This window comes from Phodopus roborovskii, unplaced genomic scaffold (assembly GCF_943737965.1).
Source record: "Phodopus roborovskii unplaced genomic scaffold, PHOROB, whole genome shotgun sequence".
In the NCBI taxonomy this organism is placed as follows: domain Eukaryota; kingdom Metazoa; phylum Chordata; class Mammalia; order Rodentia; family Cricetidae; genus Phodopus; species Phodopus roborovskii.
The window spans coordinates 9725121-9742373 of NW_026126546.1; the positions used below are offsets into that span (position 1 = coordinate 9725121).

General features: G+C 41.6%; 1 protein-coding gene across 2 annotated transcripts in view; it reads left to right on the plus strand.

Annotated features, from left to right (window-relative positions):
* Prr14l (proline rich 14 like) overlaps window positions 1-17253 on the plus strand; it is a 50655-nt gene that overhangs the window by 2094 nt on the left and 31308 nt on the right. Inside the window, exons 2-3 of one of the 2 annotated variants that reach the window (XM_051200447.1) lie at window positions 9284-9807; window positions 13536-13608. In XM_051200447.1, the coding sequence (XP_051056404.1) occupies window positions 9334-9807; window positions 13536-13608 (547 nt within the window). In that variant the 5' untranslated portion in view covers window positions 9284-9333. The remainder of the gene's footprint in view (window positions 1-9283; window positions 9808-13535; window positions 13609-17253) is intronic. The other variant, XM_051200449.1, reaches the window with a different exon arrangement.

Sequence of the window (17253 nt, forward strand, 5' to 3'; positions counted from 1 at the left end):
TGTCTGCCCCCACTCCTGGTTTAGGGAGATCATATTAAAAGATTCTTTTTCTGTCCCTCTTGGCCAGATTCCCTCAGGGAAGAATTGACTGGCCTTTTCTCAAGGTGCAAGGGGCTCTGGGAAATTCCGAGGGCCTGGTCATTCTTATGGTATTGTTTAGTGCCACAAACGTGGCAGTGCCCAGTGTCGTTTTCTCTTTTTTTGGTGGGGGGCAGCGGGCATTCAAGACAGTTTTCTCTGTATAGTCCTGGACCTCCCTCCGTAGACCAGGCTGGCCTCCCTGGTGCTGAGATTACAGGTATTCACCACCATGCCCAGCTATGTGCTCAATGTTCTTAATAATGAACTAAAGAGAAGGGATTTGGGGGCATATAGTTTTCAGTTCTACTTTCTTTGTTCAATTTGTTTTTTTCTTTTTTTCTTTTTCTTCTTTTTTTTTTTTTTGCTTTATTGCTGTAAATTTTTACTTCCAAAACTATTATTTTGGGGAAAGTTGAATGATTAGAAATGTTGCCACTGTAGGATTTTTGGCATTGTAAAATATTCTAGACAGAGTTTCAATGTTAATTAATTCTTTAGTAGTAGGTTTCTGTTTTGTAATACTTTTTATTTCTGATAGGGTACACACTTCCAGATTGCCTGAAGGCACACTGAAGAAACGCTTTATCTTTTTTTGTATGTAAAGTGTTCTTAAATTCCTCAAATGCCTGTGAGTACCTATTGAAGGCAGTACTCCTGTTCATGATATCTGTCTGTCTGTAGGGTGTGTGCTGAAGCAAAAGAGAAAGTTATCCTTTTCATAGTGGGCTTGTCTTGTGATTATTTTGACTTGGTCATCTTGCATCAAACCCAGGAAAGTTCCTGAAGACGTGCTGACATTCCGGGCTGTGTACCTAGTGAGTGGAGGCAGAAGGGGGCCTGGTTCTTGCCCAGAGAATTTGAACTATTCCCTGCAGAGCTTTGCATTTGAAACAGATGAGAGGTCACTTGATATAGTATCTCTTCCTCCTTCCTCCTTTTTTTCTGTTTGGTTTTTTTGAGACAGGGTTTCTCTGTGTAACTTAAGCTGTCTTGGAACTCACATTGTAGACCAGGCTGGCCTCAAACTCATAGATTCACCTGCCTCTGCCTCCTGAGTGCTAGAATGAAAGGTGTGTGCCCAGCCTCTCCCTTCCTTTTTTTCTTTAACAAACTTGTTTTGTTTGAGACAGGGTCTCCCTGTGTAGTCTACTATGTAGCCCTGAATGACTTGGAAGTTTGTGTTTTCCCTGGTGTTGGGGTGGTAGGCTTGTGTTATGAGCTTCGTCTTTTATTAGAATAATTTTACTTTATATTTTATACAAACATTAGTCATTTACAAAGTCTGAAACAAATCTGTTCCCTTAACAATTTAATACTTGTAAGGATGGCAAGAATCATTTTTTAAAAATTTCTTTTTAAATTTTATTCTATTTATTTAGTTATTTATTTAGTCAGTTACTTAATTTTTCAAGACAGGGTTTCTCTGTGTAGCTTTGGCTGTCCTGGAACTCACTCTGTAGACCAGGTTGGCCTTGAACTCAGAGATCCACCTGCCTCTGTCTCCCAAATGCTGGTATTAAAGGTGTGGGCTACCACAAAAAGCTTTAAATTTTATTTTATATATATGAGTATTTTCGTATGTATGCATGTATGTATGTATGCATGTATGTATGTATGCATGCATGTATATCAGGTATGTGCTTGGTACCTGCAAAGGCCAGAAGAGGGCATCACACTACAGCCATGTGGTTGCTGGGAATCAAACCCAGGTCCTCTGGAAGAGCAGCAAGTGCCCTTAACTACTGAGCCATCTCTCCTGCCTGGTAAGTCATTCTTAAGTCAATGGGTTAATTTTCACTTAAACCTTAAACTAGAGAATGACCTGGTATCCTTTTCCAGTAGCTTGATTACAAGTCATTGAGAAGGCTTGTTGTGAATAAAATCCCTATCTGCATTTTATGGTCATGTTACTTGTTGTTTTTTGTTTGTTTTGTTTTGTTTTTTGAGACAGGGTTTCTCTGTATCTCTGGCTGTCCTAGAACTGGCTCAGTAGACCAGCTTGTCCTTTCCTTTTTGCTCCATATTAAGGATTTTTAAAATGTTTTTTAAGATTTATTAGAGATTTAATTTAAAAAACTTTGATAGTTGGATAGAGATCTTAGAGACTGGTAAAAAGCCGTGTAATGTAATTCATACTATGTATTGATTTATTTATTTATTTGATTTGGTTTGATTTGTTTGCTCTTTTTTTTTTTTTTTTTTTTTTTTTTTGTGCTGCTGGTGCTTAGACCCAGGATCTTACACCTTCCAAACAGGTGCTTTCCTCTGAAATACAGCTCAGACACAATAATCACAAAAGTACAACAAACAAATGAGTTATTGTTGGGCACATCACTCAGGCAACACTGTTAATATGTGGTTCATTAGGCGGGATTTAAGGCAAGTTCTCATGTAACCCAGGCTGGCCTAGAACGTCTATGTAATGGATTGGATCAGCCTGTCAGCCTGTCTTTGTTTTCTTTTTTTCCCCTTTTGGTTTTTTAAGTCAAGGTTTATCTATGTAACAGCCTTGGTTGTTCTGAACTTGCTTTGTAGACCATGTGACCTAAAACTGCCTCTTCCTCTAGAGTACACGAGATTAAAGATGTGCACTACCACACCTGACCTTCATGGTGCAGATACATTCATTCAGGCAAAATGTTCACACACAAAATAAAAATAAAATACATAGAACAGCTGAGCTGTTAAAACTCCACCTCAAATCTCAGCCTGATAAGATAGAATTCATCAAGATAGAATTCATCTGGACTAGAAATGGTCCTCAGTGGTAGACCAACCTAGCCTATCATTTCTGAAGCCCTGGGCTTGATCTTAAGCACCACAGAAACAAAAAAACAAGTAAAAAGCCATGTAAACATACACAGAAAAGTCACATAGCTTGCCTGTTTAAACTGTACAAGTCTGTGTACTTTATAGTGTAGTCAGTTATACAGCCATTACTGTGATCAATTTTAGAATTTTAATTTTGGTGTTTTTGTTTTATTTTGCTTTGAGACTAGGTCTCTACATATTCCTAACTGTAGTGGAACTCACTATGTAAACAGGACAGTCCTGTAACTCATGGAGATCTGCCTGCCTCTGTCTCCCAGGTGCTGGGACTCCACCACATCTGCTTCAGAACTTTTAGGTATGGGTGCTCTGCCTGCATGAATGCCTGCATTGCCAGAAGAGGACATCATATCTCATTACAGACGGTTGTGAGCCTCCATGTGGTTGCTGGGAATTGAACTCACAACCTCTGGAAGAGCAGCCAGTGCTTTTAACTGCTGAGACATCTCTCCAGCCCTGGCTCAGAACTTTTAAAAAAGATTTTGTGTGCTTGAGTGTTTTGCTTACAGTGTCCATAGGCATCAGAAGAGAACATTGGATACACTGGAACTAGTATTAACAGAAGTCGGCCACTTTATAGGTGCTGAGAGCCTGTGTAACAGCAGCCAGTGCTCTGAACCACTGGAGCCATCTCTCCAGCCCTAATTTTAGAACTTTTTCTTTTACTTTCTTATTTATTTATAATTAAGACCAAGTCTCATTGTGTACACCTGGGTAGCTTGGAACTTTCTGTGTAGATCACACTGGCCTCAAACTCATCCATTTGTTTCTGCCTCTCTATATGTGTGCTGGTTCCCTTGGAAGATTGTTGGGTCCTCTGGAGCTGATGCTAGAGGTGGTTATAATCTACCATATGGGTGCTGGGAACTGAACTCAGGTTCTTTGTAAGAATAGCAAGTGCTCTTAACCACTGAGCCATCTTTCCAGTTCTAAAACAATTTTATTATTCCAGAAAGAAATTGTGCAATGCAGTCCTTGTCATTTTGTGACAGCAAAACTCTTATCCCTAAGCAACTACTAATATCCTCTTTGTAGATTTGCCTTTTCGTATAAATAAGGTCTTAAAATTTGTGGTTTCTCTATTGGGCGTTGGTAGTGCACACATTTAATCCCAGCACTCAGGAGGCAGAGGCAGGCGGATCTCTGTGAGTTCAAGGCCAACCTGGTCTACAGAGCTAGTTCCAAGACAGGCTCCAAAGCAATACAGAGAAACTCTGTCATGAAAAACAAAACAAAAAAACAAAAAAAAATTGTGGTTTCTCTGACAAGTTTCTTATACTTAGTGTAGTATTTTCACAAAGTCTGTCCATTTTGTAATCTCTTAGTACTTTGTTCCGTTTTATGGCTTAATATTCCTTTGTATAACCTGACAGTATTGTTTGTCCACTTACCAGTGCTCATTTGTATTTGTTTCTATTTTTTGTCCGCTGTGAATAGTTCTGCTAAGAATGTTTGTGTCCAGGTTTTTATGGTCATGGTTTCTATTTGAATACCTATCAGTGGACTTTTTGAATCATAATGGTGACTATGAGTAAAGGAACAGTTTGTTGGTCTTTTTGTTTTTGTGTTGTGTTTTTTCCCCAGTGCTAGGAGTTGGACACCCCATTTTTTTTATTTCTTTTATGTGTGTATGCGTGTGTGTGTGTGTGCGTGCACATGTGTGTGGTATCCTTAGAGGCCAGAAGAGGAATTGGATTTCCTGGAGCTGGAGTTCCATGAGGTTGTGATGTGCTCAGTGTGGTTGCTGGGAACCTAACTGTGGCCCTGTGGAGGAGCACTGCTCACTGAACTGGGGAGCCATGTTTTCATCCCGTGACCCAGGATTTTGCATGTTTTGCATGTTAAGCAAGCACTTTCACTGAGCTACAGCCCCAGCTCAAGGAGACAGGATTGGGTTTACCTCAGCAGAGAGAGGCTTCAAGGAAAGGTGAAGTCTTCGAGGAAATGAAACTTAAGAAGAAAGTATGGATTAGCTTTTGAGAATGCCCATATCTTCCTGGCAGGCAGGGGAGAAAGAGATCTTATCTCCAAGAAGTCTGTGTGTCTCTGTAAACTTGCTTTGCTTTAGACGTAGAGTGGCCGTGTATACCAGGTTGGCCACAAACTCACAGTGCTGCTTGCTCAGGTGTGCAATTGCAGGTATGTCTCTTCCCACAGAGAGATAACACTTGCTTTTGTAGTGTCATTTATTTATATTTGTATGTATGTATGATAGATATGAGTGTGGGCCTGTGTTTACTACAGTTATGTAGAGGCCAGAGGACAGCTTTGACAGGTGTGTCTCTCCTTCACCTTATGAGCTTCAGGGATTGTGTTCAGGTCAACTGGTTTGAAAAGCAAGCAGTTTATTTGCTGAGCCATCTTGGTGACCCATCCTTACAGTATTTTTTCCTGTACTTACTCCAGTTTGTGTGCATTGTGATAACTAGGAAGAGGAATCCAAACATAGTTAAAATTGAGTATTTCCTACTTCTTGGCATTTTAATAGCAATTTCAACTTATTTCTGCTAGCTCCCACTTACATAGGCAAATACTTTCAGAAAATAGCCAGTAACTAGAGGAAAAGGGAAGATTCTAACTCTAAAAGGGATAAATTAGTCTCACACTTTAAAAAAGATATTTATTTTTAGTTGTTCATATTTTATGTATGTGTGTGCTAAGTGTATTTACATGTACCATCTGTATGCAGGTGCCCACAGAGGGGGAAGACAGTGTTCAGACCCCTTGGAACTGGAGTTGTATGTGGTTGTGAGCAAGCAGATGGGTTCTGGGACCTGAGCCCAGGCCCTCTGCAGGAGCAGCAAACATTGTCAACTGCTGGGCCATTGCAGCGTTACTACTGTGAGCTTAGTGGTGCAGGCAGTTTGTATTCATTTATAAAACGCTAATGTATATGCATGTGTCCCCACATTAGTTTATGTCACCACAAGCATTCAGGTGCCCTCAGACGCCAGAAGGTGTTAGATTCCCTGGAGCTGGAGTTAGAGATGGTTGTGAGCCACCTGATGTATGTAGGTGCTGGAATCCAGGTCCTCTGCAAAAACATCAAGTTCTCATAACCAGAGCCATTTCTCCAGCCCTCAATTTAGGCAATTTTTATTTTTATTTTGTTTTTGAGACAGGGTTTCATGTTATAGCTCTGAATCTGTTATGTAGACCTGGCTGGTTCAGAATTCTGCCTCCACTGCCTCCTAAGTGTTGGTGCTAAAGGTGCGTGCCAGCATATCCATCCAAAAGCAAATGTTCCCTAAACTTTGTTTCTACATTTACTTAAGTGTTTAATTTGTATGTGTATAGGTGTTTGTTTTGTACCACATATATGCAGTGTCCATGGGAATCCAGAAGAGGGTGTTTTGTGTCCTGGGACTGGTGCTTTGGATGATAGTAAGCCACCTTGTGAGTGGTGGGAACTGAATCCAGGATCTCTGGAAGAGGCAGCTAGTGCTCTAAGCACTGAGCCATAGCTCCAGTCCCTGGCCCAAGAATTTCAGGAAACTTTTTTCAGGGTATCTCTGTATATCAGTTCTGCTGTCCTGGAATTCCCTTTGTAGACCAGGGTGGCGTTGAACTCACAGAGATCCTCCTGCCTCTGCCTCTGGAAAACCTTTTTAACTTTTCATTTAAAATTTTTTAGCTTAAACCAGGTATGATGAGTTCATGCCTGTAAACCCAACATTCAACAGGCTTACATAGCAGAAGACCAACCCTAAATGTGGGTGACAGCATTCCATGGGCTGCGCCCTGGGCTGGGTGGAAAGGACAGAACACTGGAACTTGCAGTATCCTTTTTTGCTTTTGACTAAGATACAGTGTGCCCAGATTCCTCCTTCCATTCCTGGTGCCCTCCACTTTCCCACCGTGATAGGCTGTGACCTTGAACTAAGAGCTGAAAAAAGCCTTTTCTCCTAAATTGCTTCTTGTTGGAGTATTTTACCAACATAACTGGGGGAGGGAAACTAAGACACATCACCTAGTATCACCTAGTGAAGTCTGTCCACCCACAAGCTGAATTCATCCCAAACTTATGCTGGAAGCTTGTTAAAATAAAATAGTTACAAGACCAAAAAAAAAAAAAAAAAAAAAAAAAGAGTCTTACATAGGCTGTCTACTTTTATATGTCAACCTACCTAGACTATTTAGCTAGGTAAACCGGCTGCTTTCCATAGTTTCTAGTCTTTAAAGTGGGAACAATTTCTCTTCTCTTGTTTAGGGTAGGAGAAGCATCAAGAATTAGCATGTAGGAGGCCTGGAGAAACGGCTCAATGCTTAACAGCACTAGCTGCTCTTCCAGAGGACCCAGGTTCAATTTCCAGCACCCACATGACAATTTACAACTATCTGTAACTCCAGCTCCAGGGGATCCAGTGCCCTTATACAGATATACATGCAGGCAAAACACCAATGCAAATGAAATAAACATAAATAATTTTTAGAAAGAATTAGCATGTAGCTAGGCAGTGGTGGTATATAATTTAATCCCAGACTCCAGAGGCAGAGGTAAAATGAGTCTCTGTCCTGCCAGCCAGCTCCCAAATAATGACATGGAAACTAATTAATTTTGAAAGCTTAGCTTTAGGTTAGGCTTATTTTTTAACTAGCTCTTCTAACTTAAATTAATCCATTTCTATTAATCTACATTCTGTCAACTACAACCCGACCTGTGTTTCCTGGTGTCTCTCACAGGCCTAGATTCCTCCTCTTTCTTCCTCTCTACCTGGAAGTTCCACCTATACCTCCTGCCTATCTATTGCCCATTCAACTTTTTATTATACCAATCAGCAATAAACCACACAGTGTACAGATATCCCACAACACAGAGGCAGGTGGTCTTCTGAGTTTGAAGCCAGCCTGGTTTATAGAATGAGTTCCAGGACAGCCAGGACTACATGGTGAAACACTGTCCAAAAAAAAAAAAAAAGCCAGGTGTCATCCCTGTGCAGAGGTGAGGATTCTGGACTTCCTGGCCATCCAGTCTAGCTTAATTGTCGAGCTCTAGGTCAATGAGGCTATCTCAAAGGAGGTGGATAGTATTGCTGAGAATAACCCTGAAAATTGTCCTGTGCCCTCCATGAGCACCTGTGCACACACAAATACACACAGATGTAAAACAAAAACAAAACTCCCAGAACCTTCCTGAGGAATTGCTACATGTCAAGTGCCTACCCCGGGGATATATCAATAAACAAGGTGTCTTGAAATCAGATTGAGAAGCACCTTTATTTTTCTAGTTCATGTCAGGTCTGGTTTTGAATGCACATTAATGCCTTTTTCTCACCTTGGTTCACTCAATTTTTTTCCTGAACTAAAAGTTTTATTTATTTTGAGATAGGGTCTCTCTGTGGAACCGTGTCTGACATGGAACTCATTTATATAGATCAGACTGGTCTCAAACTCACAGAAATCTGCCTGCCTCAGCCTTGTGGTTTAAAGGTATTTGCCACCAAGCCTGGCTTTTTGGTAGTATGTATATTTATATTTTTCTGTGCAGATGAGTATAGTTTCCTAAAGATGCTGGGTTCATCAGATCCCCCTGGAGCTTGAGGTACTGATAGTTTTGAACTGTTCAGCATAGGTGCAGAGTCAAGTGGGAACGAAACTCATGTCATCTATAAGAACAGTGTGTGTGTGTGTGTGTGTGTGTGTGTGTGTGTGTGTGTGTGTGTGTATACACATATATATACACATACACACTTTTAACCACTTAGCCATTTTGCTAACCCTCCTTTCCCCCATATTCTTGAGATAGGAGCTCAGTCTTAGCCCAGGATAACCTTGAACTTACTCTGTAGTTGAATCTGTTCTTGCACTTGTGTCTATCCTCCTGCCTCAGTCTCCTGAATAATAGGATCACAAGTATGAGCCCCAACACTCAATTTTGGTGGTGCTGGGGCTTGGCCTCAGGGTTTGTATACCCTGAGTAAGTGCTCTGCCACTAAGATACATTATGTGCTTCACATCTAAACAGAGTATTCACAAGGTAGTATTTTAATTAAGGTCAATGACGTGCCTACTAATGATTAAGATTTCTTTCCCCCACCAATTCAATAGTCATAGACATTTTGGTATTCAAGAATGCTGGCATTTGAAGTTGAATCTGTTTTCCTTTTTTTTTTTTTTTTTTTTTTTTTTTTTTTTTGCTTTGTTTGGTTTTGTTTTTTAAGACAGGGTTTCTCTGTGTAACAGTTCTGGCTGTTCTGAAACTTACTCTGTAGACCAGGTTCATCTGCCTGCCTCTGCCTTCCAAGTGCTGGGGATTAAAGGCGTGTACCACCACTGCCCAGCTGTTTTCCATATTTTAACCCTTGTGAACTGAAACAGTTCTTTTGTCCTGTCAAGGTTTTAAACTTGTATCCCTTCCTTTGATTTGTGTCAGGGTAAACCATTGCTGTAAAAGACTTGACTCCATAATCTCCGTCTGCCCTAATGCTGTCATCTGGAGTAGAGACTCAGCCAGTTCCACTTGATTCCCTCATGCCTGCTGTCGTACATGAATTATACTCTGAACTCTCAGTAAGTGTCTCCAAAGAGCTTCATGCTGAGAAGGAGCCCAGTATGATTCCAGATGTAAAATCTGGAGCCTCAAGCTCTCGTGTAAATCAGAGTAGGGCGTCACCCCTGGAGCTGCCGAGGACTCGTGCAGAAGGCTGTCGTGAAGAAACCTTTGAGGCCTTGGATTATGGGAGCAAACCTGGGTGGTGCGGACTAGTGGACCCTACAGCAAGAGGGCCTGTGGCTTTTGAGATCTTGGATAGAGAAGAGAGAACCAAAAGCATGGATCCAAAGGCCTTCAGAGATGAAGGAGACCGGGCCGAAGTTTTCAGAGACCCCTGTGAGGCAGCAAAGGAGGATCCGTGCCAGCATTGCACATCTTCTAAAGAAAAGATCTGCCCCAGTCAGGTAAGAGAGGAGGCTTGATGGACATAAGTTGAATGTGAATGATGACACTGCAGAGCAACACTTGTCATGATAAATTATAGGTGCTGACACAGAGCCTGTGATTTAGTCTAGGAACATTTTAAAAATATTAATTTTGATATTTTTTTGGTGTAAGTCCCTGCTGTGCTCTTACTATTGTACTATTATTGAGTATCTAAAGATAATGTTTTTTAGATTTATTTTTATTTTATGTGCATTGGTGTTTTGCCTGCATGTATGTCTGTATGAGGGTGTCAGATCTTGGAATTACAGTTGTGAGCTGCCATGTGGGTGCTGGAAGTTGAACCCAGTTGCTCTGGAAGAGCAGTCAGTGCTCTTAACTGCTGAGCCATCTCTCCAGCCCCTCAAAATAATGTATTTCTACATATGATGTTAGATAATTATGTTTAAGAGCTGGGGAGATGGCTTAATTGGTGAAGCATCTGCCATACCAAGTTCAGATCCCCAACACCCACATAAAAAAGCCAGGCACAGCAGCAGATAGGGCAGATCCTTGGAGTTTGTTGGCTAGCCAGCTGAGCCAAATCTATGAGTTCCAGGCTCAGTGGTAGACCCTGCTCAAAAAGGAAGGTTGTACTGGTTAGTGGTGGTGGCACACGACTTTAATCCCAGTTCTCAGGATTGTTATTGCATGCATATATGTATGTGTATGTTTATGTCCCTAGATATAACCTGCTAAGTCTGTATAATGTTACTTGTATGTGTATTTTCAGGGCTGACTATTTGATGATGGACAACCAGCTGGTGTCCTCTTCCCTGAGGAAGATCACCTTTCCTGCTCCCAGCTTTCCTCAGTTACCTCTTTTATGTGTAGTAGATAAGGAAAAGTCCATAGGGCCTAAACCCTGCACACAAAAAGTTTTTAAGACTTATTTTTAAATTTATGTGTATGAATATTTTCCCTATGTATATATATGTGCACTATGTGTGTGCCTGGTACCTGTGGAGGTCAGAAGAGGGCTTCAGATCTTAGAACCAGAGTTACTGATAGTTGTGAGCCACCATTTGGGTACTGGGGGCCAGACCCAGGTCCTCTGCAAGAGCAACAAGTGCTCTTGACTACTGAACTATCTGCTTAGTACTATAATTTTGCATTTTTTCTTAATCTTTCTTCCTTCCTTCCTTCCTTCCTTTATTTATTTATTTATTTATTTATTTATTTATTTGAGGTTTTTCTAGACAGTTTCCTGTAGTCCTGGCTGTCCCATCTGTAGATCAGGCTGACCTCAAATTCAGAGATCCATCTGCCTCTGCCTCCCAAGCACTGGGATTAAAGATGTGTGCCACCACCCACCAACCAGCATAGAAAAGGATTTTGTATTGGAAATAAATAAAATTTCAGTGACTTAAAATAAGAACTCTTGGCAGCTGAAGAGACATCTCCGTCAGTAAATGCTTGCTATGCAAGCATGAGGACCTGAGTTTGATCCCTAGCACCCATGTAAGAAGCCAAGAGTGATGGCACACTTGTAATCTGGAAGGTCTCTGGGACTGACCAGTCTAACCTTTCCTTATCAAAAACAAGCTGAGGGTTGGTTGAGAAGACTCTGAAGGTAAAGATGTTTAAAAGTTATAAGCCAGAAGACCTGAGTTTGATATCGAGAACCCCTGAAAAGATAGGAGAGAACCAATTCCACAAAAATTGTTCTCTGACTTCCACATGTGCACAGTCACACGGCCTCTCCACCATCACACCAATAATAATAATAATAATAATAATAATAATAATAATAATAGAGGAAAGAAAACATTGAGGTGGGTGGCCTATGAGGAACAGCACCAAAGGTCAACATCTGGCCTCCACCTATACCCATGCATACCCACAGGTTCGCTCACACACAGTGGGAAAAAACAGTTTTTATAAAGGTAGAAGTCTTTAACTGCCTCAAGGCAGAATTTATGTTGATAGGCTGTTCTTGGGTCTACAGGCCACTGCTATCCAGGCCACTGCTATCCCCTCGTTTGGTGTGGCTCTGAATTCATGCAGCAGAGAACTATCTAGAGCATTTGCTGAGGTGTAAAAATTTTCTGTGACTTCACAATCAGTGCTTTACTTAAAGCTGCATTTTTTCTGAATTGAGATGGAGAGGAAAATTCCTGTAAAAGTTCCTCTCTGCATATAAAGGTGTAAGAAACTGGAAGATTCATCTGATGATAAAAAAAACTTTTCATTCATTTGTGTTGGCAGATGAATCCAGGGCTTTGTGCCTGCTAGTTAGACACTATACCAACCAAGCTGCATCTCCAGCACTATTTGTCTTTTCCAGAAGTCTCAGCTCAGTAATCCAGAGGCTGGCCTCTTAACATCTGTGGTTTTTCTGCCTCAGCCTCTACAGCGCTGGGATTAAAAATATGGGCCACCAGAGCCACGTCCAGGAGTCAGCCTGCCTGCCTGCCTTCTTCCCTCCTTCCCTCCCTCCCTCCCTGCTTCCTTCTTGTTAATCTTGGATCTGGGTTTGATTCTCAGCACCCATGTGGTCACAACCATCTATAACTGCATTCCAGGAACTTGACACCCTCTTCTGACCTTTGCAGGTACCAGGAACACATATGTTGTACCTTTGTACAGGCAAAACATTCATACACATAAATTAAACACAGAAACAAACTGGGGGCTGAGCAAATGGCTCAGTGATTAATACTGATTGTTCTTTCAGAGGCCCCTAGTTCAATTCTCAGCACCCACATGGCAGCTTGTAACTGATTATAACTGTAGTCCTTGGAGATCTGATGCTGCTGCTGGCATCCAAGGGCACTACATAAGGGCAAACAGGCAAACTTCCATACATTTTTTTTTTAATTAAAAAAGAAAAAAAATTCAAAAACTTTTTTAAAAAGTAATTTGTGACTTACATAAAAATGAAAAGATAGAACAAAAATTTGAAACTAAAAGCAAGCCTCAATTATAAGAGTGAGGAACTTTTTTTTTTTTTGGCAAGGTTTGACTATGTCATCTTATTGTCTGGAACTTGTTATGTAGTCGGTACTGGCTTTGAACTGACAGAGGTTTATCTGCCTCTGCAGAGCTGGCATTTAAAGTCACAATTCAGCCATTAACCTCCCAATTTTTCCATTGGTTTGCAAATGTCTTTTAAGAGTTTTCCAGCAGCTACAGTTCCTGAGATCTGGCTGGCTCCTCCTCTTTCTAACCTTGTTCTTTTCAACCCCCTCATTAAACTTTGCATGAGCTGCATGCCTTAGCAGGGGAGGCCAGAGAAACCTTGGAAGCAAAAAGGACACCCATGACTTGTCATGTACCTGCTTAAGCTGGCATTGTGCTAAGTGCACCTGTACCCCCAACTTATTTCTTGTTTTCAGAAGGCACTTAGGAGCTAGGCATGCGCACACCTGCTGTCCCACTACTCAAGAGGCTGAGGCAGGAGGATTATAGCTGTTTGAGTCCTTGAGTCCTACCTGTTTTACATGGTGACCCCTACCTCAAAAAAAAAAAAAAAAAAAAAAAAAAAAAGCAAGCATTAATAGAGCTTTGTTTGTATTTGCTTCAAGCTCATATTCTAGAGAGGCAGTATTCTTTATTTATTAACATAAACAAGCTTTCCTTCAGATCTCAATTCTTGTGGCTAGTGGCAGATTACCTGGGGTTGCCCTGAGGCCTGAAGTAATAACTGGTGTTTGTGAGCTCAGGTACCTCTGCATCATCCATTGACTGTTGGGCTTTCTTGTTGCAGGATGTCCTTCTGACACAATCCAGCAAAGAACCTGTATGTGCAGACCTCTCTGGAGATCTGCTGAAGAACAAAGGTATGATCCTTTTTTTGTTGTTGTTTTGTTTTCTTAGACAATGTCTCCCTATGTAGTCCTGGCTAGCGTGGAACTCATATGTATCCACCTGCCTCTGTCACACTTGGGAAGATTTTTATTTTTTTAAGGATTCACTTATTTATGTGTATGTGTCAGCTTGCTTAAGTAAGTGTATACCACATGTGCAAAAGCCATTGAAGGCCAGAAGAGGGTGTCAGATCCACTGGAATTAAAGAGTTAAAGGCAGTTGTGAGCCACCATGTGGGTGCTGGATACCCAATCAGGGACTTTTGGAAGAACAGTAACTACTCTTAATCTCTGAGCCATGTTTCCAGCCCCCCAAATTGGGGTGTATTTATTTAGTTTTGGTTTTTTGAGACAGGATTTCTCTGTAGCTTTTGGAGTCTGTCCTGGGACACTCTCTGTAGACCAGGCTGGCCTCGAACTCACAGAAATCCGCCTGCCTCTGCCTCCTGGGTGCTGGGACTAAAGGCGTGCGCCACCACCCTGCCAGATTGAGTTTATTAAGAAAGAGTTTCGTTTTCTTCTGGGGGATGGCCAGTGTACACTTACCATTTTTACCAGGTTGGGTTTTGTTTTGCTGGTTGTTGTGGTTCAGATGGGGAGGGGTGAATGAAGTAAGAAATGGAAGAATAAGGATAGAAACTGGTCTGGAAGCTTATCTGAGGAGAGAGAGGGCACAGGAGTGGGGGTGGGGTGGAGGGGAGGGGATAGAGTGTGGCTCTGTGCTTACCCAGGTCTGTTAAGGCTGTGGTGGAGGCTTGTGGTTGTTTTTTCCACTTTAATCTCCTGGTTCTGAGATCAGATCATGACCTGACATTTGATAAGCAGAATATGTGGTTGATCTCTGGGACCAGAAGCTAGCTCAAGCTAAGCTTCTGGACCTGTAACTTTCCAGGCTTTTCACAGTGGGTCTACTGGCACAGCTGCCTCCTCTTCCTTCTTATTTTTTAAGTACAAGGTTTCTCTTTTTAAGTATAAGGTTTCTGTATGGCCTTGGCTGTTAACTGGCTCTGTAGACCAGGCTGGCCTCAAACTCAGAGCTCTGTGCAGGCATGTTTTCTTTTAGGACTTTTTGTTTACACCTCCCGGTAACCCCAGCCCTGCCCATCTTTTGTCAGGGTCTCACTATGTAGTCCTGGCTGTCATAGAACTCTCCATGTAGACCTCCCCCACACCCAAGTAAGACCCCATGTCCCAAAGTCTCCACAACTCTCAGTGCCCTGCTCTTGGCTGGGCTGAATGTTTCAACATAGAAACCTACTGGGGACATTTCAGAACTAGGAAACTTACCCGAGGGGGAGGGGAGGCTCATGAGAAGTGCTCATAGAGGGGGAAAAGAAGTAGTAGAAGGACTGTTTCACAAGGGAGCCTGCCCTGTGAGATACATTCAGACTGGTAACCTCCCTCTATGCTAATCTGAGGGATGTTTGTTGAAACAGATTCTATATAGTCTTGGCTGGCTTTGAACTTACCTGTGTAGAGCAAGCTGGCCTCAAACTCACAGAGATCCTCCTGCCTCTGCCTACTGAGTACTATAAATGTGTGAGACAACTGGTCCAGCTCTTTGCTTGCTTGTTTTTGTTTGAGGCAGTTTTCATGTATCCAGGGCATCCTTGATCCTGTTATGTAGTCATAACATACTTGAACATACTTGGCCTTGAACTCCTGATCCTTTGACTCTTCAAGTACTAGGATTACAGGTATGTGCTATCGCACCTGGTTTAAATTCTTAAGAGCTCATGGATTTTTTTTTTTTTTTTTTTTTTTTTTCTCCTGTTTTTCAAGACAGGGTTTCTCTGTAGCCCTGGCTGTTCTTGTCCTGGAACTTACTCTATAGACAAGGCTGGCATCAAACTCAGATCCACCTGTCTGTGCCTCTTGGATTAAAGGCTGGCACCACCACTGCTTGGCTCATTTTTTTTTTAATAACTTGAATATTCCTTTTTAAAAGAAGGTGTACTCTCTGTGTTTTTGTCCTTTTTAATTTAATTTAATTTTATTATTTTTTTTAAAGACAGAGTTTCTCTGTGTAACAGCCCTGGCTATCTTAGAACTCATTTTGTAAATCAGGCTGGCCTTGAACTCACAGAGATCTGCCTGTCTTTTCCTCCTGAGTGCTAGGATTATAGGTGTGTGCCACCACTGCCTGGCTTTTATTTTTTAATTGGAAGAGGTGCAATATGTAATAGCATAATACAGTACATGTGTGGGGTCAAAGGACAGGTTTTGGTTTTGTTTTTCCATGTGAGTCTTGAAAATTGAACTTATGTTGTCAGGCTAGGGAAAGTGCCTTTAGTTGCTGAGCCTTTCATTGGCTCCCTTGTCTTGCAATTTATGTTCTTAGGGGGTTAAAATCTGCAGAAGCCAGCTACTACCATAACCACTTAATGAAAAAGATGCCTTTTTTCTTTTCTTTTCTTTTTTTTGGTTTTTCAAGACAGGTTTCTCTGTAGCTTTGGATCCTGTCTCTCTCAGTAGACCAGGCTGGCCTCAAACTCAGAGATCTGCCTGAGTCTTCCTTCTGAGTGCTGGGATTAAAGGCATGTGCCACCAATGCCCTGGCTAATTTTCATGGCTTTTAAAAGTCTTATAACAGTAGCCTCTTCTAAAGTGATCTTGTAACCAACTCCTTGGTCTCCCATACTTAGTGTACTTTTCAGCATTCTAAATTCGTTTATAGTGTATATAAGGTATTTACTATATGTGCTCTTTTGTGACCAAATTCTCTCATTTGGCTTAAGTGTTTGTTGTTTCTTTCTTTTATAAGGTCTCAGTCCATTTTTCCATTAATACCAACAATATAGAAAGGTTATAATTTATCCTAAATTGGTTTTTGTTGTTTGAGATGTGGAGAGGTTTCTTAATTCTAGCATGAAGTAACATCTCAGTGTACCTTCCCCCCCCCCCTTTAAAAAAAAAAAAAAAAAAACTAAGTTTCACTTTATAGATTAGGCCTGGTGTATATAAGCAGGTTCCAGTCCAGTCAGGGCTATACGGTGAGTCCCAGCCTCAGTTTTCAAACTGTATGGATAGGTGGTTGTACCCATCCATGCAAATGAAAGCCAGAGGACAGCCTGCACTTGCTCTCTCCTTCCACCAGGTGGGTCCCAGAGGTGGAACTCTGGTGACAAGTGCCTTAGCCTGCTGAGTCATCTTACTGGCTCCTAGAACACCATGTAGATCAGACTGGCCTTCTCCTGCCTGTACCTCCTAAGTCCTGGAATTAAAGGCACATGCCACCATTCCTGGCCTGTTGTGGTTCTGTATTCTCTAATGACCAATGGTATTGTGGGGTTTTGTTTTGTTTTTTAACTGTGAATGAGTATTTTGCCTACATGTATGCCTGGTGCCAGAGAGTCCAGAAGACAGTTTCAGATTCCCTGGAACTAGAGTTGCAGATAGTTGTGAGATGTCCTGTTGGTGTTGGGAACTGAACCTGGGTCCTGTGGTAGCAGCCAGTGAGTGCTCTTAACTGCTGAGCCATCTCTGGTATTTTTATATATTTAGTTTCCAATTACATTTCTTTTGTAGAATGCTTTTTTGTGGAGGGTGTTCAAGATGGGGTTTCTGAGTGTAGCCCAGGTGGACCTAGAGCTCACTCTAGACCAGGCTGGCCTTGGA